Genomic DNA, 25,212 nt, shown 5'->3' with positions numbered 1-25,212 from the left:
GCATACACACAAGGCGACACAAGCCCAAAGTGGTTCAATCAATCCTGCGTGGGTCCTTTTATTTCATTTCATTTCATTTCTCAAATTCAAAATACTCATCATCTTCAGCTATTCACGCGGAAAATTCAGCGGCGGGACGTCTTCTGCCGGAACAGGACTGAATGCAGAGCGTCAATGTCAACTTCGAGAGCCTCTTTTGAGGACTTGCTGGATTGTCTGTGCAGAAAAAAGAGATCAGCCAGCATTAAATATAGTTGAGAAACATAGCCATAAAAGTCTGATACTTCAAGATTAATCTCAACATCTTCTCAGCGCCTGAGATAAAACTCCACGGAACATTTCATTGACCCTCAAAATACGCAGCACTTCGCAAAGTATGACTATTCATTTTGCAAACTCTTTCAACTTACGCAACGCCTTAAATTACCTTTTTCTTTCAACATAATGCTTTCTCACTACAGATTTCCCACAATTTCTAGAAGAAAGTTCTGAAAAATGCATAGAATTAGTGCCGCATCCCAGAAAACAGTCCAAATAGTTGTGATAAGCAATGCGTGCGTTGACTTTTGAGGAGCTGGGATTCTTGTGAACAACAACTGATATTACGGCTTATTATTTTTTCCTATCGATCGCAATGTGTGGCTTTAAGTGAAATTCCAGCTCCTAAATTCTGTGATGGTTTCAGTGTGCGTCTAATCATTTTCATCAAAACTTTAGCAATTCTTCCATTAATTTGCTTACAAAAAACTTTTCCCCATTGCGAAATTTGGACACCAAACTCACCTGGAGAGGCCAGAAGGGCGCTGGACAGTATTGGCGGACTTGGGATTCACCAGCAGACACTTCATGGGCAGTCCGTCCAGCTGGCGATTGTGGTAAGTGTCCACGGCCTGCTCAGCGTCCTTCAGACCCTTGAAGATCACTTCCGCTACGCCGGGACGCACGAGACGCGCCTCCATAAGCTGCCCGATGTCCTCGAACAGCTCCACGATGTCGTTCTGTGTCACGGTCGGATGTAGATTGCTCACCACGATGCGATAGCCGTCCGTGGCGGGCGGCGGAGATGGCGTTGGGTCGCGACGCGCGAACATGCCGGCCGAAGCTCGCGGATCGGGGGCGCGCTCGAGGCGGGTGCGCATCTCATAGCTCAGCTGTGAATTCTCGTCCGGAATGTAGCGCCGCTCCACGATTCGTGGCGGGGAATCGAGGCCGCCGCGGCGAAGAATGCCCTTGCGCGGAGAAAGGGACTCCGAAGGGCCCGGGTAGACCTGGAGACTACTGTACGGCACACGAGGAGCATCTCGGCGAGGTAAATCATATAAATCGAACGGATCCGAGTCCGCAGACCAATTCATCGGCCGTCCGGCGCCCCCGAAAGCAAAGTCGTTGCTTACAGTGCGGCGCAGCACGGGGGATTCGACTGGAAAAGTGATCTCGTCGGACTCCATCCGATCGTGGTCAACATAGCCGCGCGGCGCTCCGATGTACAATGTATCTCCCGGATCATTGTAACCTCGCGGCGTGACATTCCGCGGTCTTGGCCTGCCGCCTCTTGGTCCATTCGGCAGTGGAGCATTAATTTTCCTCCCAATCTTCAGTCTGGCGTCACTCTTCCGTGCGATTTCACTGAGTTTATCCCTGGCATCTCGAATCTTCGAGCGATTCCTCTGGATTATCTTCAGCCTTGCGTCAAAAACCGCCGGCTTGGCTTGATGAGATTGCTTCGCCTTCTTCACGCCCTTGTTCTTAACGCTGTGCGGGAAACAATTTTCACCACGTGTTAGACAAAAACAGTAAATTTCACAAGCAGCAAAACTCAGGCAAAACGACAAAAACTCACCCCAAATCATTCTTGACATTCTTGGCACCTTTCTTCCCGATTCCCCCAATTTTCTTCTTCTTTATGATATCATCCAAGCTCATGTCCACTTCCATCTTGCGGAGCAGTCTTTCGGCTATCGTTAGAAGTACATCAAGTGAGAATATTTGAAGATATTGCCAGAAATTTGGACATAAAATGATTGAAAACACAAACCAAATGCGAGCCAAGAAAAGCAATGGCGGATCCTGTCGAACTGTCACTCAACTGGCATGCGAGCGGCGTCTTTTGTTGTTTTCGAAAATCCCATTTTCCGGTTATTTTGCATGTTCACGCATTTCTGAGGAAAAATGTTGAAAAATATATTGAAAAGTAATATAAAAGTGTACCAGAGCCTCTTTTGTAGAGGCAAAGCTGATCGGAATGTGCTGAAACTCATGGACAGGGAAATTATACAAGACATCTTCCCTGACACTGCCAGGTTAGGTTCACTTGTCCTGGAAATTTTTGATTTCACTGAAAACGCTGAATTTTCATCCTTTTCAGCGATGACATGAGGAACAAGTTCACCAAAGAGACCCAAACTCTCTATGCCGGCTTCGATCCCACCGCTGAGAGTCTTCATGTGGGAAATTTACTGGTCATTATGGGACTCTTACATTGCCAGAGGAAAGGTCACCAGGCGATCGCTCTACTGGGTGGAGCAACTGGAATGATTGGCGATCCATCCGGCAGGAGCACAGAGAGATCACTGCTGGATGTGGCCACAGTAGAGAAGAATCTCTCCAGCATCGGGAAGCAGATTGAGAGCGTGTTTGAAAACCATGCAAAGTACTTCTGGAACGGTGACCAGGAGAGATTGTTGTCTCCGAAGATTCTCAACAATGCTGACTGGTACAGATCAGTGAATTTGGTCGACTTCATCTCCACCATCGGACGTCACTTCCGAATGGGTTCAATGTTGTCACGATCGTCTGTGCAGGCGCGACTGAACAGTGACGCCGGGATGAGCTTCACAGAGTTCACTTACCAGATGTTCCAAGCTTATGACTGGCTACACCTGCTCAAGGAACACAACTGTCGCTTCCAGCTTGGCGGGGGTGACCAGATGGGAAATCTGAAGAGCGGACACGACCTGATAGGCAGGATGGACAAGAGACATGTGTACGGAATCATGCTTCCCATCGTGACTAACGAGGAGGGCGACAAGTATGGGAAGTCAGGAGGAAATGCCATCTGGCTGGATCCACAGAAAACCTCCCCGTTTGCATTCTACCAGTTCTTCCTGAGAACTCGAGATGCAGACGTAGAGCGATTGCTCAAGTTGTTCACGTTCGTGCCGCTGCGGAAGATAAAAGAACTCATGGATCGCCATCGAAATGTCCCCGAAGTCCGGGAGGCGCAGAAGAAGCTGGCGCAGGAAGTTACTCTCCTCATCCACGGCGAGGAAGGCGTGAAAACGGCTGAGAATGTCTCCGAGGCACTCTACGGAGGGAATATCAATACACTTGGCGAGCTGAGCTACAGCGATGTGAAAACCACCTTTCAAGGAGCGACAGTGACTGAACTAATTATGGAGCCAGGACTTTCAGTGCTGGACGTGGCTATGAAGGCGGAATGTTTTTCCAGCAAAGGTGACAAAATCACTCAAAATCATTCCGAGATTTTAAACTCTTGTTTTCTTTCCAGAGGATGCCATGAGAATCATAACTGCCGGAGGCTTTCGGATAAACAATCAGCGGACGACGAATATAGCTGAAGTCCTCTCTCCAGGGATTCACATTCTCAAGAACGGGATCACATTGCTGAGGGTCGGCAAAAAGAACTACTACGTGGTAAAGTGGGTGTAGAAATTTCTGTAGCGTAATAATAATTAAAGTATAATTGTAATTCGTTATGCAGAGCGATTTTGAATCGCCCCACTGCGAATCGGGAGAGCATTTTCGCGCTGCGCGAAACGTCAAAAAAGTGAGCAACTTTTCGAACATCATCCGCTCCGCGACTGCGGCCATTTTAGTTGAAGTGAGAATCGCAGCTGTGGTGGACGTGTTTTTCCGCAGTTCAGCCAATTTGTATTTGCCAGAGTGCCTCATTTTGGTGGAAAGAAGCGCCCCAGTTCGCCAATTGCGGTGACATAGCAGCGAAAAGTGTTGTGTGACCCCCTTTGTGACGCCCAAAACCCGAGTACCGCGCCGAAATGTCGGAAGAGAAGCAGGAGAATGGCAGTGCGAGCAATGGAGATGTCCCGGAGATTGAGCTTATAATAAAGGTGAGTCTGTAGCGAAGGGGCGCGCGTGTTTTGTGCCGAGGGCTGGGCGTTTCTGGACGGCTTTTGCACGACGGCCTTCAAAGCCGCATAAGTCTGCGGCGCACGCGAAGCCGCCGCCGCCGCCTCTGTGTGCGCAGCGGCGGCAGGACAAGCTTCTCCTCATTGTCGTCTGACCGTGAAAAGGAGGCAAAAGAGCCAGACTGCCGATTCGGGGAACTGTATTTCTGACTTGAGGAGGTTTCTGTGAGTGAAAACAGCCGATTTGAAGGATTCTTGCAAAAATCTTGTTAGGCGTGGTTCGACTCAAGTTGGATAGATTCTTATAGGAAATTCAAGTGGAAGTGTGATTATTTAGTACTCAGTGGAAGATAATGCAAGGAGCGTGAGTTTCTTTCATTTGCTTCTTCGAAAACCTGTGATCGCAACACGCAAAATTCGAAAATTCTGATCTGAAAAGCCAATTCGCCTTAAAAATAATTTAAATATGAATTTGTGAATGTAAACAAACGTCCTGCAAGGCAATGACAAAGAAATAAACGAAAATGGTTTTTTAGTACTAATTTTTATAAACCATATAAGAAGACGAAAAGACATTTTTTTAAACTCCCTTCGTATATTTTCTTTCTTATGGAGTCCAAATAAGTGTCTAAATTCACGGCATAAATTGAATTTTTGCAAAATTCTTTCCTGAACCTTCGAATATCGATCTTGCTTGTTGACAATACCTGTGACCAATTGCATAAGAATCCAATCAGTCCGTCTACACTTCAGTCACATTTTACCCACGTAAGCGCTAATTGACTGACGTCTTATCGCACTCGCTTCCAAACTCTTCATAGATCTTGCGGTGAATTTCCGCGGAAGGGAAAATAAATATGCCATAAAATCAACTAAAACTTCCTGTGTGTGCGAAAGGAAACGAGCGAGTTTTCCTGCACACCTCTCGAGTGTGTCTCCAAATGAATGAGTTGTAAAAATGGCACTTTGCCGAGTGCCTGAAGGAAGACAAGGCGAAAGGAGAACAGAAATTGAGATAAGAACAGCAAAAAGATCACAATTTATCACTTGATTTGTCTCTGCATGTCTTTTTTTTTGCTTGTGTTTCATGGCAGAGGTGACATAAAATTTATGGCACGGAAAAATTGGTGAAAAGCAAAAGAAGTGAGATTTCAAGAGAAATAATCGCGCGATGATAACATGCAGAGACTCTCGAGCAATTACAAATTGCGACTCTTCGGAGGCTTCAAAGTATGTGCGCGCGAAAGAGTGAGAGATTAGAGAAATTCCATAAAACACTCCCTTTCTAATTTAAATAGTATAATCATGACTGCACACGGTGGGGCGGCAAATTGGATACAATTTAATATATTTACCTTTATAAATATAAATATAAAAGAAAGTGTAAATGAATTTGCGGGCGCGAGAAAGAAGTAAAAAAAAAATGTTTGGCTAATTGTGTGTGCACCAAAAAATGTATATATGTTTAATTGCAAATTGATGAATCAAGTCAAAAGATGCTTAATTTAATACCTGGTATAATTTGTTATTAATTGTTTCTTATGGACTGTGAGAGAGGGAGAGAAAAAATTCATGTCAGTGTCTCCGAATAGTTTTATTTAATGCTTATTTCTTCGCCGAAATGGCGCGCAAATTGACTGTAAATTATGAGTCTTGGGGGGAACCTTTGAGCATCTTATGAAATTGTCCGTGAGAGTTGTTAAGTAACTAACATGGCAAGAAGAGTATCACACTTTTTGTCGCAATTTTCGATAAAAGCTCAGGCAAAATGAATGGAGAATTTATTAACTTTTGCAGACTGACCCAATTTTCCTCGTTATGCAGCGTCACAATGCTTTGCAATAAGGAAAACTTCCATATTGTGTCAATAAATTTGAGGTGAAAAGTACCTGAAATGCTTTGCACAGTTAGAAAAGGGCATAAAAAGCACAATATTTGTATAAAAAAAAAACGGATCACGACTTGATTTGAATACAGGCAATATTCTCTGATTTATATTGATAGTGACCTTCTTGAGTAACACTGGATGCGCTGTTGAAATACACACACACGCTCACACACTTGAAATTGTCCCACAAATCATCTTTGGCGCGGTACTGAAGAACAGATGATAAAAAGCAAATCAATTCATGCACTTCTTTGCACGATTTGCGTGCTGATATATTAGAAAGTTATTAATACATAATTGATCATAAATATTCAAGCATTTCTCAGCTGTGTATATGTGTGTGTGTTTGTGTGCATATGTATAATCTGTTTAAAGTCTTTTTTCATTATGATTACCGCGGATTTACCGTGCTGCAGAGGAACATAAAGTCATGGGTGGCTGTCAGAAAGAAGAAGAGATGTACTCTCTGTTCTCTAATATGGGAGCCAAGAGTGTGTTTACACTCGGAAAACATAGGAGAACAAACAGAGCGTCTGTATGTTAGTTGGAGTTTTATTGAAACTTCAAATTACACCCCATATTTTTTGCTGGTTTGCGCACAACTCAAGAATACTCTTTTTTCCCGTTAAATCACTTTTTTTCCCTTCTAGTGTGTGTCTCTCATTCAATTCTTCAGTTTTTTTTTCTCCATTTACAAACGAAATTGTGTGCGTGCACACATGAAAAGAATAAAAAAAAGTGGGGAGATAAGATAAGAAATAAGTACGGAGAACACATCTAATCATTACACGAAAAAAAGAAACAATAAAGTAATAGTGGAAACCTTCAGCAATTTTTCTCTATGAATGTATAAAAGTACCTCGTGTTTGTTTGGCGGAAAAGCGCACAGCATAATTCCAGTAATACTCATCAGGCCAGCATTGATGACTTAATAGTGTGTTATAAGTTTCAGTGATAAGACGAATTGAGTGACTGGGAAATGAATTGACACACGAATGTTCCACTCACTTTCTGATTTCTCTCTCTCTCTCTCTTGTTTTTCGTTTCGCACGCCTTCAATGGGCCTCACAATTGTCGATAATCAATTGGGCTTTAACAATCTATTTAATTTATCATTTTTCGGCGTGTTTTGTAATTCAACCATATCGAGGTTGGGCGCAAGTACTTGAGCCCTGCGTTAGAAAATTTAAAAGCGCTTCGGCGACTAGTTGAGATCTGTAGTCAAGAGATAATATTGGAAATTACGTAGTCTTCGTGGTATTTCTCAAGTAGTCGCCTTAAGAACGCATGTGATAACTTTATCTGGCATTGTAGGTCTATAAAATTAAATCTAGGATGTTTCTTTTAATTTCGTTTCTTTACAATCATTCTATGTGACACATCAGCTGTCATTCCACTGTTGTGTTGATAAGAGAAACTTACATATTTTATCATTCGACTCTGTAAAACTTATAAAATGCTTCTTCTATCTGAGAGAGAAAAAAAAACCACGAATATTAAAATAGAAGGCACAAACAATTCTTGTTCAAGAGACATACATTTTGCCTCGTCACTCCAAGTGTTAATTGTTTTGTGAAAAATTACACAAGAATGTGTTAAATGTAGTGGATTATGTGAATTATTTTCATCGTCATCTCATATTATCAGAGAGTACGGCAATGAGAGACAGAGAGAAGAGTGAAATATAAGAGTTAGGGCGACGTTGAGATATGATGAGAAAGAGTGAAACACTAAAGCTTATGTGTGAATTTAATATCAAATTCATTTCCAACACTGAAAGTGATGATAAATGAGAAGACATGGCAATTTTTGTAAAAGAGACTCTCTCTCTATTTCCCTGTCTCGCTGATCTTTCACTCTGCATTTCTTCTCTTTCTGTTTTACGTGCGGAATTTATTTTGCGACATAACGTTAAAAATGACAACAACCAGTTTTTATGCTGGTGGATTTTATTGAATAGCAGCAAAAGCGCGCTACTCACAATAGAAGGTGAAGATGAAGGCAGGAAAAGAGTCAATGGAAGATGGAGAAAAGGAAGGTGATGCTGAGTTGGTGGCGAAGTATCAAATTCACTTTCTATCAAACTAGACATACTAGTTTATATATTTATTTTATTTATACATACAAATGAGGTTTTTATTGGCCGTTATGTGTCGCTATCGAAACCATGATGTGGATGTGCGATGAAGAAGAAATTTGATGGGATAATTAGGATAGAAATAATAAGTAATGACTCACTTTTCCATATCGTATGTTCCTTCAATTGCATATATATCTTAAAAAAAATACGAGATGTAATGACTGAAGGCCTTATCTTGAAAAGGTGTTTTCTTCATGTGACATAAAAGGTGTGCAATGTGTGATGATAAAAAGGGAGATGAGGAAAAATTTGTGTGAGAAAGTCAAGTTTTTACTCTCGTGTATTTCTCATATTTCCGTCGATTGCCAACATTGGTATTTTATTATAAAACTTCCTCATTAATGGTGTCTTCTCTCTTTTTTTTCTTCTTGTCTCACTGTTTGAAAGGGTATCGCACGTTATTTTCGATTGTGGAACATGATTGAAAGCGAGTGTGTAAATTGGCATTCCAATCTTATCTGGAGGGTATATAAATTTGATAGGACCAATCGCCAAAATTAGACGCACTCCTTTTATTCTTTTATTTAACATCTTCCCAAATGGCAAAAACGATCTTTCCGGGCAGATTAATGATCAATAAAAGAGAATTATTCTCATAAATAAAACCCAGCACTGCGACCAGTGATAAGATGAAAGCATAAGCGTAAAACTTACGATGTTGCAGCAATTTTCAGATGAGTTTCCAAAAAAAAAAACATTAATTAGCACTGTTAATGAAGGACTCGTTGAAGAATTCCACATGAGACTTTGCTTAATGATAAAAATTTCCCAATTTGTCTTACGAAAAGCACAAAACTGTAAACTCATGCGATTCCGCAATATTTTATCGTTAACAACTCAAACAATAATTGTTGAGTGAGAGAGGGTCGTTTGTGTTGTTCACTCATTTACCTGTCTCCTTAATTGCAACATTTTATTTAACACTAAACATAAACGGCATACTTTATCGTGTCCCTTTATTTACGATACGTTATTCTTCGCATGACTCATCAATTGGAACCTGTCTATAAAGAAAGTGATGTAATTTTTTGATAGTGTGATACAAAAGGGAAATCGATTAATGTAATTGCACAAATGCGAGAGCATAATATTTTATGAGTGAATTAAATGACATTAGTGAGAGTATTCTGCGGAGAAAAATATTGCAAAATTATACAAACAAATGTGTTGAATTCAGCTCCAAATTGAGATTGACATGAGATGTGGTTGATCTTTGATGCTATTTGAAATAATATTTGTAGTGCACGAAAGGGTAATTTTGCTCTGGTGAATTGCACATGTATTAATCACATTTTAATGGAAGGAGTGTTCGTATTTTCGTTGAATGGAGGATTAATGCGGAAACCTTCAATCAGTCTTAATTTCATTACTTGTGACCTTATGAAATGCGTAAGGTAGGGAAAGAGTTTGAAGAGTTTCTGGTAAATTTTTGCTTTTTCAATCTGGCGCTGTAATTTACGTTGGGTTTTCATTAATAATTTCAATAAGCATTATAGTGAAAACCATAATACCAATTTGAAGCGTATGAAAAACTCGCCACGTGCTCAACACACAACAAACAACGGTAACAAATCATATTTACTGTATAGTTTTCATAAGAAATGGTCGGGAAAATAGAGATTGACTGGGTGAATTATTCTGCAATGAAATGCATTATAATATTAAGATTCAAGAGAAGTTTGTAAGAAAACGAAGAAGAAGGCGAATTCTTATTTTTATGCCTTTGAATATGAGGTCAAGGCAAAATGTGAACTTCATTGGCTGATGATGATAAAATTACAATAAATGGCTTCCTTAAACAGAAGTAAGAGTTTACTATTGTTGAGTTATGGCAATAATTGGCAAAATCTTGGTTGAAGTTGTATATTTTAATCATGAGAAATGGGTCATTAGTTAAACAAAGTGATGCAACTGTGTAGACAATCTCTTTATCTTCCCATTTAAGCATAATATTCGTTTGGTGAATATTTGATCAAGTAAATGACTCAATATTTTGAGAAGGTATTCTAACAGTTCCGACTAAATTATCAGGCAATTTAAATAAATACTTGGATAAGGTTCGCCATAAAATGAAAGCTTACGAGCAGAAGAGGCGTTGATGAATAAATACATATATATGTATATGTGTGTGAAAAAGGAACATGTTTTATGGGACTTTTTCACCTTCTCTTTGGCGGTATGGAGAAAAAATTGAAAATGACTCACAACCAAACATGGTATTAAGATCAACACTATATAATAAATTCTGTCTCGCGCTCAGACTGTTGAATTTCTATAAAGGAAAATATAATCACTTATTGGCTCTCCACTGGCGAACGAGAGTGTGTATCTGGTAGTAGCAAAATGATGTGAATTATGTTGAGAGATAGCAAAAGGAATTCACTTCTAGATGGAAAGGTTGATTTATGTGTTTTGGTACATGGTCATTCTATATGGGAGGGAAAAGAGTGTGTGCAAGAGTGAGAAGAGAAGGTGGAAAAACATTGCAAAGCGCGTGTCTATCTTATTAAATGGTTGAAGATTGAGTGTGGAAAAAAGTGGGGGAGAAATATGTTAAAGAAGTGATGATGTTTTTTTTTTCTTTCAACTATTCCTCTCATTCATTTGTTACCTTTATTGCTACAGATAATTCCAAAATGCTAAAGATGTGTGGAGAAAGATGTGTGTAATTTTTTTCTGCATTGGCTTTTTTGTACACACCATCTCTAATAGGGGGTTGGCATGCAATTTTGCGATATTTACTTTCTCACACATATTTTTTGTGTTTGGGCTTTTGCAAAATATACTGCATTTGGAGCCAATATCTTAGAGAGAATGAGAACGAAAGAAGAAACAATGTGGCTCTAAAGTAAGTTCTGATCTTCTCTCTTTTTCTAATTCATGAGTTGGAATTTCTTTTTCTAACTGTGGAAAATCTCTTTAAAAAAAATTCAGGGAATTCTTCACGAGAGAGAAACCATTAAAGAAGAAAATCCCAGTATTATTGGTTGGGTTTTGAAAAATCCCTGGTATTTTTCTCACTTTTATTCCATTTAAGAGTTTGGAATTTTGGTGTGACATGCGGTGGTATTTTCACGCGAAAGTCGCTTCTGTGTTGCTTGCAAGTCATTTGAGATGAAGTGAGAGAATGATCTCTCGCTCTTGTTTTGTTTCTTTCCGGGCTTTTGTTATTAACTAAATACATACATATCTTATGTATATGTTTCGGATGGTGCAAGTGGCAATTTACCACGTATATTTTTGTTCTTTTTATGCCGCCAAGTTTTTCATTTGTACCAAACATTGTGGTTTGCAGTGTCTTTTTGCCATGTTCAATTGACTACGTGGAAGTTTTTGCACTAGCATTTATATTTGCCGGATAGATTCTATACTTATGTTCGATTAAAAAGAGATTTATCTTCAATACGAATGTCCTTCGCATTTCTTGGTAACTCTGACATTACAGAGATGGTGAAAAACAGTATATATCGTATAAAATTTTATCAGAAAAATTGTAGTACGTCAAGTGTGGAATATATTCATGAAATCAAAAAGATAAAGAGAGAGAAGAAAAAGCTCCATGATGTGAGAAGAGAAAATTGAGAAGTGGGTGGAGAAGAATTAAAACATTTCATTCATTTATCAATTTTTCTCTCCTCATCGCGTCACTCCCTTGCTCTGTGTGTATATATGATCAATTCCCCTCTTTGTTTTGCATTTTTGCATTATTATTATAACTTTTCTTGGTGCCCATGAGGGAGAGAAAGATAAATAGAAGACAGAAAAATTATACAGCTTGAGTTGCGGGAGTGAGAGAAGAAGAGAAAAAAAGCGCCTAGCGCATCTAAATTTAGCGATGATCATTGATTTGCAACAAAAACGAAATCAATAAACAACTCACTTGAAAAATCATCATCGCATCATTTTCATGATCACTAAGGCGCGAGTGAGGTAAATTATGGACTAAATGGTGATGAGAAAAAAGGCCTTAATGTTATAATTATTTCAGTTGGAGTGAAGAGATGATGGTGATGGAAAAGTGCGCGATACTAAATGAAAAATGTGGTTTAGAAAAGCTTTCATGCCGCGCGCGCGCATCTCTTTTGCTTGGCCACACAAGATATGGAGTTGGGAATTTCCATTATTATTATAACTCTGTATTTTTGTGCAGCGCGCAGCTCATTTGGTAGTCATGAAATCGTGACTGCCAAAAAATTTATGTGACTTTGCTAATTTGAAAAAAAAAAAAAATCTCTCGTTATGATTAAAAAGCAAAAATCAGTAAATCAACTTCTTGACAGTCAATTTCACTAATTCTCTCTCTCTCACTCTCTGTGTCTTGTGTTTCCGCAAAAGATCACCTTCTATTGCGGGTAAGAAAGGAAAGATCTTTGACTATATAAATTGAATATAAATAGCCGAAGACAATACATGCTAATTTTGGGCATCGCCAAGCGTGAAATGCATATAAAGATGGCCATTCGATGAAATTGACATTAACACTGGCGAGAGTTCGTGTACATAAAAGGGCAAATTAATGAAGAGTGATGAATTAGAAGGCATTTGGCGGTGTCCATAAGGAATGGACAAGCCATAAAAGCTGAAAAAAGATGCAGCGAATAAATTACGTAAACTACAAAAGTTCATTGAATTAATTGGTTTCGCTGCTACACAATGAAGTTTGCCTTTTAGTGAGTCATTACTTGACACACATCTTTAAGACGAGTGTTAAACATCTGACTTACGCTTTATGATCCAAGTAAGAGAGTAAATTTTCAGAGAAGAAAAAGGTGTGAGTGAAAGAGTGACTTTTGAGTAATAAAGTTTTATACTTTGAGAAAAATGGCAGAATATAAAATGAATCTTATATTGTTATTGAGACAAACTTACATTACACTTTTTGACAGATTATTGTAAGAGCACACAAGACTTGTGACTTTTCCCCTCCTTGAATTTGTGAATATATTCGCCGCGTCTCGTCATATTCTTGAAGTACATTTTGTAATTTCAATGTATGTTATGTGACGATGATGTCATGTTCTGCGATATTTGTCGTGTGACTTTTTTCTCCATCTCCTTCTCTTTATTCACATGCTTTTTCTTCTACTTTAATTTAATATTTCAAAGTGAGCGAGAGAGAGAGACTTTATTTACTTTTCAACGTGGTTTTTTTTCGTCTGTAATGCTCAAGAGAGTCTCTATGGAAATTTCACCGTAGGAAAACTTCTTCATATGTGAATTTTTATATAAAAGGCGTGTTTGTCATCAGTGCGTCAACAAGAGCACCTTTGCTTCAATGAATTTTTAGATCATCTCTTGGGTGGAAAAAAATATTTCCACATTAAATTTCACAGATGGAGAAAATGGGAAAATATTTACCTTGGGCAAGAGCCCAGAGGTACGTTTTATTGCTCTTCTAAAATGGAATTTAAGATTGGGCGCGAGTGAGAGAGAGAGAGAGAGAAGGTCTGTTGAAAAAATTATATCAGCAAGTTTCATCTCTATTTCGACCTCTTGCGCATATTAAATTGTTCTTGGATCTCCGCGCGCACTTTTAGTCTCCCCAATCTTCTTCCCTCCGCCGCCCCTTATGCTTTTTTAAGAGGTGTTTTAATTTATGTAAATATGTTAAATGAATTTTTTACTGCAAATAAAGAGGCACCGAAAGAAGTGTAGAGGAAGGAGAAAAAATAGTGAGGGAAAGGGCAGAAGCAGATGCTAAATCATCATCGTGTCGACACAGAGTGTCGAAATACAATTTTTCAAGAACATTTAAGAAGTAATTCAATTGTTTTGGGTGCACTTGGGGCGAACAGACAAAAAGGTGAAATTGCAACAGTGAATGAGTCGAAAAAGAGAGAGAGGGAGCAAACACGAAAGGAAAAGAGTATTTAAAGTCGATCTTGATGAAGGAATTATCGTCATGAATTCTTTTCTGGCTGCGCCAACTTCTTGATAGAAGTGTGTAATTATGATCATATGATCATGCCGAATGAAAACTGTTGAGCGCCTTTCCGTCCACCTTTTATCGATAAGTCAACATCTGCTTCGTGACTTACTGGATGAGGGAAATTGGGGAGAGGAAGTGGCTGTAAAAGTGCAAATTGACGCTGGAAAGTAATTCCGAAATGTGTGTCAGAAATATTTGATAATTGACCAATCGAACGGGATGAATTTCCTCTCAACAATTTCCTCATTTTTCATCATTCGTACAAAAGAAGAATGGAAAAAGTTCGTTGGAGATGTATAAGAATGGTGATGTTTGGGACGTTGACTGAATAGAAAACTAACATGGTTGATGACAATAAAAAGTATGGACTGAAAAGAGACGCGCCTTGTTTTCACAAAGTCAAACACACCACAAAATATTCTCTATCCTGTTGATGTCTCTGGCATATCGAGTGCGATGACTTTAATATAAAAAGCACTTTGCAGTGATCAGAATTTAATTAACGCTTGAAAATTGAATCTCTCTTTGCGTTTTGATGGTTTTCCAAACACTCAGATATATCTGAATTCAGTCTTGAGGATATCATACATAAGCAGCACAATGCCATCGAGAATCTTCTGGTGAATCACATAATGTTCAGAGGAGCAAAAAAAAAAGTGTGCTTAACTTACGAGTAATGTGTCTTCAAGCCAACACACTCGCTGGCCGATTGTCACCGTCATTGTACGAGGGAAATGCATGAAATGGGGAAATTAACATATTTCTCTCGTCAGTTCTGTCTATGTCTATTTAATCACACAATTCTCTGGTTCCCAGTTTGGCAACGGCGTGGGTGGTGGAATTCGTAGAAAAGACTCAATTTGCTGTGCTTCTTTTCTCATTTTGAGCGTGTGTAAATTAATTTGTCTTGTCTTTTATAGGCATCCACCATTGATGGACGAAGAAAGGGAGCTTGTCTGTTTTGTCAGGAGTACTTTATGGACTTGTATCTTCTGGCCGAATTGAAAACAATCAGTCTAAAGGTAAATTTCACAATACATACACATTTAATTGTAATATAAGCAATGCAATTGACTAGAGAGGAAGTGATGAGACAATGTGAAGAGCGCATTTTATTTAAAAAAAATTGTTTTGAAAGAGAAAACAAAGTGAAATTTATGTATTTTACGGGGAAAATCCAGTTATAGTGCTTTAATATTCTGTGTTTTGATGGGAATTTGTGTCAAAGACACATTTCTAAATTTATATATCTCTGGGTATAAATTCTCTCATTCTGTTATGGTGCTTTATTCTTTCTCTATCTCACTTTCTGTGCCGTTTCTGTTTTGTGATAATTAATTCAACAGATGGCAAGAGTAGAGTTTAAGGATGACGTCTTGCCGAGCGCGACATGAGAAAAATGTTGGTGAGAAAAGCTCTGTGATTCATAATCACTTCCTATCTGTGCTCACTTCTTTTTTGCTAATTCTTCAATTTTATTGATGATATAATTGTTTAAACACGTAACATATCTTCGTAGTCGCTTGTTCTATAAATGAGTGGCTCTAAACTCCGGTGTGTGTGTGTTTAGCGAAAGAGGGGCAAAAAATGATGATGGAGTGCCGTGAAAAGTTCTGCGAAATGTTAATTGCAACTCACTGTGTTTTCTTCTCTTTTCCGTCGCAAGGTCACAACAGTGGATATGCAGAAACCACCTCCAGATTTCCGCACCAACTTCGAGGCAACACATCCACCAATTCTCATTGATAATGGTCTCGCCATACTGGAGAATGACAAAATTGAGCGGCACATCATGAAAAATATCCCAGGCGGATACAATTTGTTCGTGCAGGACAAAGAAGTGGCGACACTCATTGAGAATTTGTATTCCAAATTAAAACTAATGCTAGTGAAAAAGGACGAGACAAAGAATAATTCACTGCTGGCGCATCTGAAGAAGATCAACGATCACTTGGCGAGTCGCGACACGCGATTCCTCACCGGTGACACAATGTGCTGTTTCGATTGTGAACTGATGCCCCGCTTGCAGCACATCCGAGTGGCTGGAAAGTACTTTGTGGACTTTGAAATACCCGTGAGTAAATTTGGTTGATTTGAAGCATTTATTCACGATATATTGCACAAAATATTGATATACGCGAACGCGCCAAAACATTTTGTGCACAACATTCTATTACATGTCAAGAATTCATCTATTCGCTCCAATGGCATTTACTTTCTTTTATCTCTATCTCGCTTTTATGCCTTTTTTTCTCTTCTCACTTCACCTTAATAAATTACACGTGAGAGATCTCTGAAAACGCACTTAAAAAGGCAGATTCATTTGGAATTACATACATATACACAAATCTTCCACAAAAATGCGTCCGAAAAGCTCAATAAGAAATAGAAATCATGTGAGAAGAAAGGAGAGATGAAATGTGCACGTAATCTTATTTTTTTTAGTGTGTGTTTGTGTGCAGAAAACTGTAAAGTCGGATGAAAGTGAAATAGTTTTGTGACGAAATTTCACTATCAAATTATTGGCCATTTCACTCCAGATTTATTCAAATTCAGTTTGGTTGTTAATTATTATCTCATCTGTGGCGGTGGTGTAGATAATTAAGATTTTCTCTCTCCTTCTCTCTTTATCTACGATAAATTTTATGTGTTGTTTATGTAAGACAAAAAGCACAGTGAAAAGGCGGTTGTATTGATTTTTCTTCTGTATAATATTGCATAAAAATCAATTTTTTATGCAAATATGGCAAAAGTTGAGAATGAGTGGAATATACAATTTGAGGTGGTGAATTAGAATTTAAAACTTGCATTTTGCTCTCTGATTCAATGATTTTTCATTTCAGTGTGGAAGAGAAAAAGAGATTTGTGTTAATGGGATGTGACCCTCACTTTATGCCACCCAAACATTCATGTATAAAGTGTAATTTCGCGGAGAGAATTGTATTTTGTATTCAGATTGGAGTCACATGACAGTGGAAATGTGGGATATTTTATTAATGCACCTCTGCTATGGTTTATTTTATAATGTTACAGACACACCTGACATCTCTTTGGCGCTACATGTATCACATGTACCAATTGGACGCGTTCACGCAATCGTGCCCCGCTGACCAGGACATTATTAATCACTACAAATTGCAACAGGTATGAAATCTTCACACCTTCAATGCCTAAACTCTCATTTGCTACAACGTTAGATTTCCTTGCACATACGTTAGAAGCTTGATTTCTATCATCTCTTTAGATATTACTTTCCATTTACTAATTGATTGATTTTTCTTTGCATTTGACTTCCTACTCTTATAAAAATGGCATGATAATACTAAAAACAAAAACAAATCAAGGCTAAAGGTGATCCAAAGGTACGTCAAAGTGGTAAAATGAAGAATCATCTGCCTCTGATTGTCTGTGATGTGTTTATCATTCCCGATTTCCAATAAATAGACCTTTCCTATTGTCACGAAATTAGCTGATAGCATCGCGTCAGCAATTTCGGCGCTTGATATTGCGATAGTGTCTAAGATTAGTGGTTTATGTGATAGAATTGGTTGCGTATTGAGTGGAAATTTTAGCCAATGTTTTATATGATTTGCGGTTCATTGGGTCAATTCGTGCGAATGATTGATTTCGTGAGAAATTTTTCAATAATAATTCTGGGGAAAACTGATTAATTTTAGCCCATTATTATTATTTAATGTTTGGTGAAGGAATGTTTCTTGTGTGGCTTTACTTTTGTATGCTTTTTCAAAAATAAAACAAATCCTTAAATGCTGAATTTTTCTACCTCTGTAGGTATTGTCTCTTGTTTGTAATTGTATGTGTTGGTTTTTCACTGAAAACACAATCACTTTCGGGCAAAGGAGTGTGACTTATTTTACTTTTAATTTCAATTGCAGATGCTTAAAATGAAAAAGCACGAAGAATTGGAGACACCAACGTTCACGACATCAATTCCAATTGATATTTCTGAGTGAAAATTGAGCAGACAGGCGGGAGAAGAGAGTGAAGGGAGAGCAGAGGAAAGTTTTGGCGCTGCAGCGGAAAATCGCCCCCACAGAGAGTATTCCGAGAACATGAGAGGCAATGAGAGATCACAAGAACCATGAGAGAAGCTTCCGACGATTTCAGCAGATACATTTTCAAACGAGCATGTGTTTTTTTTTTAAGTGAATACACAACCAGTTTCCTTAATTATCGACAGAAATAGAATATATGCAGAAAAGAGCTATAAATATTAATATATTAAATGTAATATGTACATGAAGAAAGCTATTTGATAGGGAATAAATTATTAACAATAGAGAGAGAGTGAGAGAGGAAAAAAAACGAAAATAGAGCATGCAAAAAATTTTGTACCAACAGAGAAAAAACATTTTCCGAAACTTTTTTACCAGATAGAAAGAGCAAAAGATAAAATATATATGATAAAAGTGAGAAAAAAGTGGAAAATTCTTTTGTACTGTAGAATGGATAGTGAAGCAGAGAAAATACAATGAACTGAGAAAAGTATAAAACAATCAAAAATGATTTGTAGAATTAATAATAATGAGATGTACATAAAGTTTATTTTTTTAAATTTTAAGAATGAAAAATGTAATATTTGAAGTTATTTCTCTTTCAATCTATACAATATTTAAAGGAGAGAAAGAAGGATATCTGTTCCACTGTTTAGTCTATTAATGCCAACAAAAAAAATACTTTTTTTTTCTTAATGTCTTTTTCCCTTCGCAAAGAAGACGAAAGTTTGTATGAAATAATAGCTCTTGAAGAGATATTTGTCCGTTTTCTTTCTCCTTTTTTAATTGATACAAAAATATTATTCAAATAAAATGGAATTTGCCATAAGTTTGTGTATTTTTACTGCGCCCTTTAGCTTTTCCTTCATTTTTTTCTATTTACAATCTGGATTGTAGATGATTTTCCATTTAAACAAGATGATTGAAAATATTTTCAATTTTTTGCCCTTTTATTCCTCACCATAAAATCCTATGAAATCAACAATATTGGTCGTGTTTCGTAAAATCTCATTACAAAAAAAGCATTCACTATAATTTGTACGATGAAAGAATCGGCCAAGTTCTGCGATAGGCGTCTTTGGGCAGAGCTGCCTTCAGGAAGATGTGAGTCAGATAAGCAGTGATGCCCCAAATCTTGGCCGGAGTGTTGACGTAGGCGGGAATCACGAGCCCTGTCTTGAATTGCGTGTGCCTGTGATTCTCCGGGGCAATCAAATGATCCAGAGAAACGTTGAATACTCGCTCGACTTCCTCGGGATTGATTTTCAGCTTCAAATCACTGAAATTCTTCACACTCCCAATCACAGGGTAAATTGTGATGGCTTTCTGGCCAGAATATGGCACTTTGAGGGGCGCTGCGGTGCCCCAGACGTCAATAAAGCGCCTTTGCAGGCCGATTTCTTCTTCCGTCTCCCGCAGAGCGCAGTCTTCCCACGAGTTGTCCGTGGGATCTCTCATGCCGCCCGGAAAGGAAACCTGGCCAGTGTGCCTGGAGAGATTCCCAGAGCGCTGAGTATACAGCAGCGACAGGATGTTGTCCTTCTCCTCGCAGATGGCAATCAGGACCGCGGCCGCTCTCTTATCTTCGCCTGAAGACAGTGGGAAGAAGGGCTTTGCCATCTTCTCGAGCGTCTGCAGGCGATTCGCCGGCGACAGGATGGCTTCATTGCAGAGTTGCACAACGCGTCCCGTGGGCATTGTATTGTCTAGAAGGAATATCACAGGATATTATATTAGAACTATTTACATAATAAAACTTATCTATGAAATTATGCTTCAATGATTTGACGTTTCACGCTGAAGAAAATGTTCTCCAGATGGCAGCATGAGAGATCGCGCCAAAAAAAGAAAAGTGCGCATTTTCGACTACAATCATTTTTTTTGGGTTTATTGGTAATGTTTTGAGTATAATTTCCATAAGTTTTTAATATTCGCACATCTGAATACACGTCTGATATCGACACTTCGCCTATCAATTGATAAATATGTTAACATTTTTTCTCACTACAAGTTTTCACCTATAATTCTGTAGGTTTTTGGCATTCTTTAAAAATTCTTGGTAACAAATGTAACAAAGTCAGTATATTACGTTTAGTAGACAACATGTTTTTTACTGTTAATATACCTGCTTACGATTTGGCATCTAAGAGTGTGGATTACAACCTACTAAAAACTTATTTATCTACTTGGTTTATTTATTAACATTTATACTTTTGGTTTAGCATTTCAACATCTTTGACTATTACACTAAATTTAGACGATAATTTTCTCTTTGACACCTTTTCAAATTGAGGGAAATTATTCAATGAAACCGACAAATTGCTGGTCAAATGCAAGAAACATTCACAATCTTCCAAAACCATCGCCACAATTAACACACATTCTACGATGATTCTTTGCTCGTTGATTTGCCAAATATGAGTGTTGTGAACAAATTAAATTAGTAAATCCAACACTTCAACGCCTTTCAACACATGGAAGCTCTAAAAATGTGGCAGAGAAAGGAAACGTTGAAGGGACAGCTTAGAGAACGGTCTCCATTTCGGCAATTTCCGTCTTGTAAGACCACCTGAAGAGGTTCTGATCGCTTCCGCCGAGACTGAGATTGCCCAGCAAAGGAGGACGACAGCGATTCTCCTTGTATGCCGCACTCAGGAGGTCAGAAGCTGAAGACAACCTTGGGAAGGAAGCCAAGAAAGCAGTCGATTAGCGTGTTTTCCTGGGGAAATTAATTGATTAGTCACTTTATCTGCGGAGGCTTTATTCCGTGATGATCCATCGTCTTCTCTAGCTGTCGAATCCTCAACCTGGCCATGTCCAGCTCGTGCTTCACCTTCCACAAGTGAGTGTCGCAAATGGGATCGCTGCAGCGGTGCTTCCTCAGTATTTCTTGGGCTTCAAAGACAGCGCCGCGGAAAGTCAAGGATTTGCCCATGGAGAGTGAAATGAGGGCACAACAGCCGCCCCCATCGGACTTGGCCAGACGCTTCCGGAAGTATTTAAAGTACACATGCTCGAGAAGTAACAGGAGAGCTGAAAGGATATCATTTAGCTTGCTGAATGGTTCCTTTTTCAACGTCTTGAACTCACCAGCGAGAAGAATTCCTGCCATCAAGAGCAGGAATGCCGATAAGAACTGCTCAAGAGCCAGAGGATCTGATGATTTGTGCTCTTGTCTGCCTTGACGGCACGTGCCGGTCATCCAATACCTTCGCAGACGCTCGAGATCTCCGTTGGCGCGGAATTCCAGGAGTCTCTTGTTGAACATCTCCACATACTTTGAGTTCCTGCTGAAGGCCAAACCGTATCCCGTCATTGCATACCAACTGCCGACAGTCAGAAGGCGACAATCCTCATCCTGCGCCACTAAGTAGTCCAAAACAGTGCCGTCGTAGATAAACGCATTGAGATTCCCATTGAGAACCGCAGCCACGCCCTCGGCAACGTTGGATTTGTTGTATCTGCAAGCAAAGAGAGAACGGATTCACAGACGCACTGGCGAAATTCAATCCTCGGAAACAACTCACTGTGACATATAGTAATGCATATCCTGAAAGTACTTGGCGATCGTGGAGTCAGTGTGACTCCAGGGAATTGTCCCAAACTTGAACACGGGCTTGTGTGAATATGGACGCGAGAGTCTGTGATCATCCAGGCCTGTGAACTCGTGGAATTCCTCTCTGGTGATCATGAAGGCGGCCAAGTTGGCGGTGTAAATGGCCAAGAAGACAACAGCAAACATCGCCCAGACGTTCGTCATGGCTCTGGCGGTAAATCCTCTGGGCGAATCCACATGCACCGCGGCCTGGAACAGCACAGCCCAGACGAGCCAGTAGGTCCTGAACAAGGAGAATCTGTACGGCATCACCGATCCCGTGGTTTGGACAGACAGCTTCATGTCATAGCCACTCGGCGAGAGCCACTCGAAGAGGAAAATCATGAATGTCGCCGCTTGGATGGCCACAATTCCCACCAGCATCCACGAAGCGGTATCAAAGGGCTCCAGAAAAGCTGTGGGCGAGATGATTCCCGTCCTCTTAGCCACCACAATAGCGATTCCCGTCTCCATGAAGGGCTCACTGAAGTCCACAACTGCTTCGCGTTCGGCATTGATCATCAGCGAAGTCAGAACCATGTCGGTCTTGCGATTCACCAGATCTGCGATCAATCCATTCCACTTTCCATTGATCAGCGTTCCCCAGCGGCCGTCTTCGACGCGTACCAGTTCGTAAGTGAAGCCCAGTTCTTCGGCAAACTTCTCCAGCAAATCGATGCAGAATCCGCTGCAACACTGGTAGAAAGAGCTATTCTTGTGCGCCTGCGACACATCCACATCCGCCATGTCCTGGTCAGAAGCCACTCGACAGAGAACGCCTCTGTCCATCAAGCACTTCCCGCTCACGGGATCGGCAGGGGAGAGATTGATGTACGGCGCTTCCTCTAGGAAAGTTATCTGCAAATGAAATTCACTAAAAATCCTTGCCTCTTCAATTCTTGCTAATCAATTCTATACCTTCAGGTGAAACTTTTCAGGAACTCCCTGAGGTGGAGCGTGAGAGTTTCCTGGCCACGCAATGTCTCTGATGTCCAATTTCTGCGGCGCCCATGATTTCCATACTCCAATCTCCTCCCAAACAAGTCCTTTGGTGTTCACGCTCGGTCTGAGATTCATGATCTTCAGCTCAGCTGATTTCAGATCTCCATCGGCAGTGAATTCGATATTGGGCTTGTTCAAATCTCCCTCAATCGACACATTCCGGAGATGCTTGAAAAATCTGTTTGGAGTTTAAAGAGAAGGATTAGAAGAAATTTTGAAGGAAAACCAACGCACATGATCAAAGATTTGCAATCTTTGCTGGTGAATTTGACAAAAAGAGGCCGAAAAAATACTTTGATCACGTGTTGAGTGAAGAAACGATTCTGTGAACGATAAATTTTCAGCAGTTTATGGAACACATATTTCTTAGTACTCACATACTTTCATTCAGAAAACATTAGAAACTCTTCCAATTTTTTATCACATGCTTGATTTTGGCTTAAGAAGGGCGTTTAAGAGTGAGGAAGAAGTAAATATAGAATTGCAAAGTCTTACATTTCGCCGTTGTCCCAGCGCGCCTTTCCCTCGTTCTCGCACGACAACTGGTGTGTGTTGAGCTTCCTGCCGTGATTCCCGGGCTCGTTGAGATAGTACTCTACGCCGTAGGCGAACACCTTGATCGCCGTGGCGATCTCGTTTACCAGTTGTCCGCTGGACGTGTCGAAATGAACGCCGAGCATCCCGACGGGGAATTGCGGGTGCGTCTGCGTGTTCTCGATCACGCTCTGCGTCACCACCCAGACATAATTCTCGCCCGTGAGCTTGAGGTCCTGCGCCGCGTGAAGGATGTCGATGGCCTCGTTTTTCGTGGCGTACAAGAGCATAACGCGCGCTTCACTGTTCACCAACTCCATCAGATCACTGGATCGCGTGACAATGATGGAGTTGAGAATGGTGAATTTGAAGTGATCCATCTGGGCGACCCTCTCACGCACTGCCTGCACGAAGTCATCGTGCCCGGCAATCTGAGAAGTCACCACAGAGAACTGGTGCCACTTGTAGCGCTCCAGGATGCTCAGCATAGCCGCGCTCTGGTGCTCAATGCTCGGCGCCAACTGCAGCTGCAGCGTCGATTGCGACGCGCGCCGCTCTAGGCCCGAATTGTCGGCGTTCCACGAAATCACCGGGATACCCAGGTAGCCGGCCAGCTGCAAGAAGTACTGGGCAGAGGCGGTGCTGCGCCCATATTGCTCATAGTTCATCATGTAGAGAATCGCAGAGACGTTCACCTGGAAGACAAATTGATCACTCGCAAATCATTCTTTTCTTAAAGAATCACAATTTTCGCCTTAGCCTAGAAAGCTTCTTGATCCTTTGACTAAACCACGCAATGAAGATTCTGCACATTTTCCGAAATATTTTCATTTTTTTTAATTTCTGGAATTTCTACACTGTTTTGTATTTATACGATTTAGATCAAAATTAAACAAAAAAGCTTTTCTTTTAATGTGAATCTAATAATTTGATACTTGAAGCTAAATTTGAGTATTTTAGCTCTACAAAACTTCGTGTTTCGACAGAAATTAATATTATATTCTATTAATTATATAAAAGGCGAGTGAAAATCTGGTTAAAATTAAAATTTGGCTATTGAAGTTTTATGCAAATTGGACACAAAGGCTTCCGTGCAGCTTTTCATTAGGCGAAGTTCGTAATTTCAGCAGAATTAAATTGACGTCAAACCTGCAGGAATTGCTTGCAAAGCGTATTGAGAATGGCCGTCGGGCTGGGCGTAAGCGACATCATGTCAAAGTGGATGTTCGCCGGCTGGAAGCCGTAGTCCTTGAGGAAAGTCAACTTCTGACCTCGCGTCTTCGAGAGCGCCAGCACGGCTGAGTTGACCGCCCGAAGGTACTCTCGCTTGCCGAAGTTTGTGTGGGGCGCAATGAGGCCGATGTTGAGCTCATCCTTGCTTGAGGACTTCGTCGACGTCCCTGAGCGCCATCCCGAGGCATTTTCCACCGCCACTCCACAGAGCATGACAATTACGATGCATAGACAGATTTCAACCCTCATTTTCTTCCTCTTTGTAAATTAAACTCACACGCCCAATTGGCGCTCGCCTCCCTTTTGTCTGAGGACACCCAATAATGAATTACATAATAGACCAATTTTCCTCTTCCTGACAAAATTGCCGTGATTTTCCCTTGTAATCCCTTCCGGGAGGGATGCTCCGTGTGAAATGACTCGCTAAGGAAGGTTTAACCAATGTCAAATGCCACCATTTGTCCTTTTTCCGCAACAATTTCAATTCAAATCAAAATAGTTTTCTACTAGCGTTGGAAAATCCGTAAGGACACAGCGAAGGATGAAGAGGAAAGATTTCTGTGGGTATTTTGTCAAAGTCCACGCCCGAATTTTTCACACACTGATTTCCTCACACCCTTTTTCCACACCACAGAAAAAGGGCTTTGCAGTTGCTGAGTGTGTTGAGGAGTCAAACGCCAAACTCCAACTGACTGCTCTGCATTTGCGCCTCTCCAGCTTTACACGGAGTCTCTCTGTCCTTCATCTCATGCCACAGCATCCCTCTTTG

General features: G+C 40.1%; 5 protein-coding genes across 7 annotated transcripts; 2 read left to right on the top strand and 3 right to left on the bottom strand.

Moving 5' to 3' along the window:
- Positions 1 to 11: 11 nt before the first annotated feature.
- Positions 12 to 2,145, bottom strand: LOC132262335 (polymerase delta-interacting protein 3-like). 2 transcript variants are annotated; one of them, XM_059761585.1, is made up of 4 exons: positions 2,036 to 2,145; positions 1,841 to 1,955; positions 784 to 1,752; positions 12 to 216 (listed from the first exon to the last, which is right to left on the bottom strand). In XM_059761585.1, exons 2-4 carry the CDS (start codon positions 1,933 to 1,935, stop codon positions 126 to 128), a joined length of 1,155 nt encoding a protein of 384 aa, XP_059617568.1. In that variant the 5' UTR covers positions 1,936 to 1,955; positions 2,036 to 2,145; the 3' UTR covers positions 12 to 125. The 2 variants fall into 2 exon arrangements, with proteins under 2 accessions (XP_059617568.1, XP_059617569.1); XM_059761586.1 differs by adding an exon at positions 428 to 488 and having other exon boundaries at positions 24 to 216; positions 1,841 to 2,078.
- On the top strand, positions 2,095 to 3,724 carry LOC132262334 (tyrosine--tRNA ligase, mitochondrial). The gene is made up of 3 exons (XM_059761584.1): positions 2,095 to 2,300; positions 2,366 to 3,453; positions 3,509 to 3,724. The coding sequence occupies exons 1-3, from the start codon at positions 2,170 to 2,172 to the stop codon at positions 3,667 to 3,669; spliced, it is 1,380 nt and encodes a 459-aa protein (XP_059617567.1). The 5' UTR covers positions 2,095 to 2,169; the 3' UTR covers positions 3,670 to 3,724.
- A 115-nt stretch (positions 3,725 to 3,839) lies between these two features.
- LOC132262978 (chloride intracellular channel Clic) lies at positions 3,840 to 18,908 on the top strand. 2 transcript variants are annotated; one of them, XM_059762502.1, is made up of 6 exons: positions 3,840 to 4,088; positions 14,984 to 15,085; positions 15,730 to 16,137; positions 17,097 to 17,207; positions 17,408 to 17,425; positions 17,960 to 18,908. In XM_059762502.1, exons 1-6 carry the CDS (start codon positions 4,017 to 4,019, stop codon positions 18,035 to 18,037), a joined length of 789 nt encoding a protein of 262 aa, XP_059618485.1. In that variant the 5' UTR covers positions 3,840 to 4,016; the 3' UTR covers positions 18,038 to 18,908. The 2 variants fall into 2 exon arrangements, with proteins under 2 accessions (XP_059618485.1, XP_059618486.1); XM_059762503.1 differs by lacking the exon at positions 17,408 to 17,425.
- Positions 18,909 to 18,938: 30 nt separating this feature from the next.
- On the bottom strand, positions 18,939 to 19,877 carry LOC132262979 (mitochondrial coenzyme A diphosphatase NUDT8). Its single transcript, XM_059762505.1, has one exon. It carries the CDS (start codon positions 19,775 to 19,777, stop codon positions 19,109 to 19,111), a length of 669 nt encoding a protein of 222 aa, XP_059618488.1. The 5' UTR covers positions 19,778 to 19,877; the 3' UTR covers positions 18,939 to 19,108.
- Positions 19,878 to 19,938: 61 nt separating this feature from the next.
- LOC132262975 (glutamate receptor ionotropic, NMDA 2B) lies at positions 19,939 to 25,184 on the bottom strand. The gene is made up of 7 exons (XM_059762497.1): positions 24,360 to 25,184; positions 23,172 to 23,905; positions 22,593 to 22,854; positions 21,607 to 22,532; positions 21,170 to 21,540; positions 20,824 to 21,112; positions 19,939 to 20,756 (listed from the first exon to the last, which is right to left on the bottom strand). Exons 1-7 carry the CDS (start codon positions 24,690 to 24,692, stop codon positions 20,603 to 20,605), a joined length of 3,069 nt encoding a protein of 1,022 aa, XP_059618480.1. The 5' UTR covers positions 24,693 to 25,184; the 3' UTR covers positions 19,939 to 20,602.
- Between the last annotated feature and the right edge of the window lie 28 nt (positions 25,185 to 25,212).

The sequence above is a fragment of the Phlebotomus argentipes genome, unplaced genomic scaffold (assembly GCF_947086385.1).
Source record: "Phlebotomus argentipes unplaced genomic scaffold, Phlebotomus argentipes genome assembly contig_15, whole genome shotgun sequence".
NCBI classification, from domain to species: Eukaryota; Metazoa; Arthropoda; class Insecta; order Diptera; family Psychodidae; genus Phlebotomus; species Phlebotomus argentipes.
Note: the sequence above shows the minus strand (reverse complement) of the source record. Positions and strands in the feature narration are given on the sequence as shown.

Bases quoted from the DNA above. Each gene is read 5' to 3' on its own strand.
- LOC132262975 (XM_059762497.1), bottom strand. From the start codon at position 24,692: ATGAGGGTTGAAATCTGTCTATGCATCGTAATTGTCATGCTCTGTGGA. The intron at 23,906-24,359 runs GTTTGACGTCAA...TTTGTCTTCCAG, and splicing joins TTTGCAAGCAATTCCTGCAG to GTGAACGTCTCTGCGATTCT. The intron at 20,757-20,823 runs GTGACTAATCAA...TTCCTTCCCAAG, and splicing joins ATAAAGCCTCCGCAGATAAA to GTTGTCTTCAGCTTCTGACC.
- LOC132262335 (XM_059761585.1), bottom strand. From the start codon at position 1,935: ATGGAAGTGGACATGAGCTTGGATGATATCATAAAGAAGAAGAAAATT. The intron at 1,753-1,840 runs GTGAGTTTTTGT...TTTCCCGCACAG, and splicing joins AATGTCAAGAATGATTTGGG to CGTTAAGAACAAGGGCGTGA. The intron at 217-783 runs GTGAGTTTGGTG...TTTTCTGCACAG, and splicing joins CGCCCTTCTGGCCTCTCCAG to ACAATCCAGCAAGTCCTCAA.
- LOC132262334 (XM_059761584.1), top strand. From the start codon at position 2,170: ATGTTGAAAAATATATTGAAAAGTAATATAAAAGTGTACCAGAGCCTC. The intron at 2,301-2,365 runs GTTAGGTTCACT...CATCCTTTTCAG, and splicing joins ATCTTCCCTGACACTGCCAG to CGATGACATGAGGAACAAGT. The intron at 3,454-3,508 runs GTGACAAAATCA...TTTTCTTTCCAG, and splicing joins GGAATGTTTTTCCAGCAAAG to AGGATGCCATGAGAATCATA.
- LOC132262979 (XM_059762505.1), bottom strand. From the start codon at position 19,777: ATGCCCACGGGACGCGTTGTGCAACTCTGCAATGAAGCCATCCTGTCG.
- LOC132262978 (XM_059762502.1), top strand. From the start codon at position 4,017: ATGTCGGAAGAGAAGCAGGAGAATGGCAGTGCGAGCAATGGAGATGTC. The intron at 4,089-14,983 runs GTGAGTCTGTAG...TGTCTTTTATAG, and splicing joins AGATTGAGCTTATAATAAAG to GCATCCACCATTGATGGACG. The intron at 15,086-15,729 runs GTAAATTTCACA...TTCCGTCGCAAG, and splicing joins TGAAAACAATCAGTCTAAAG to GTCACAACAGTGGATATGCA.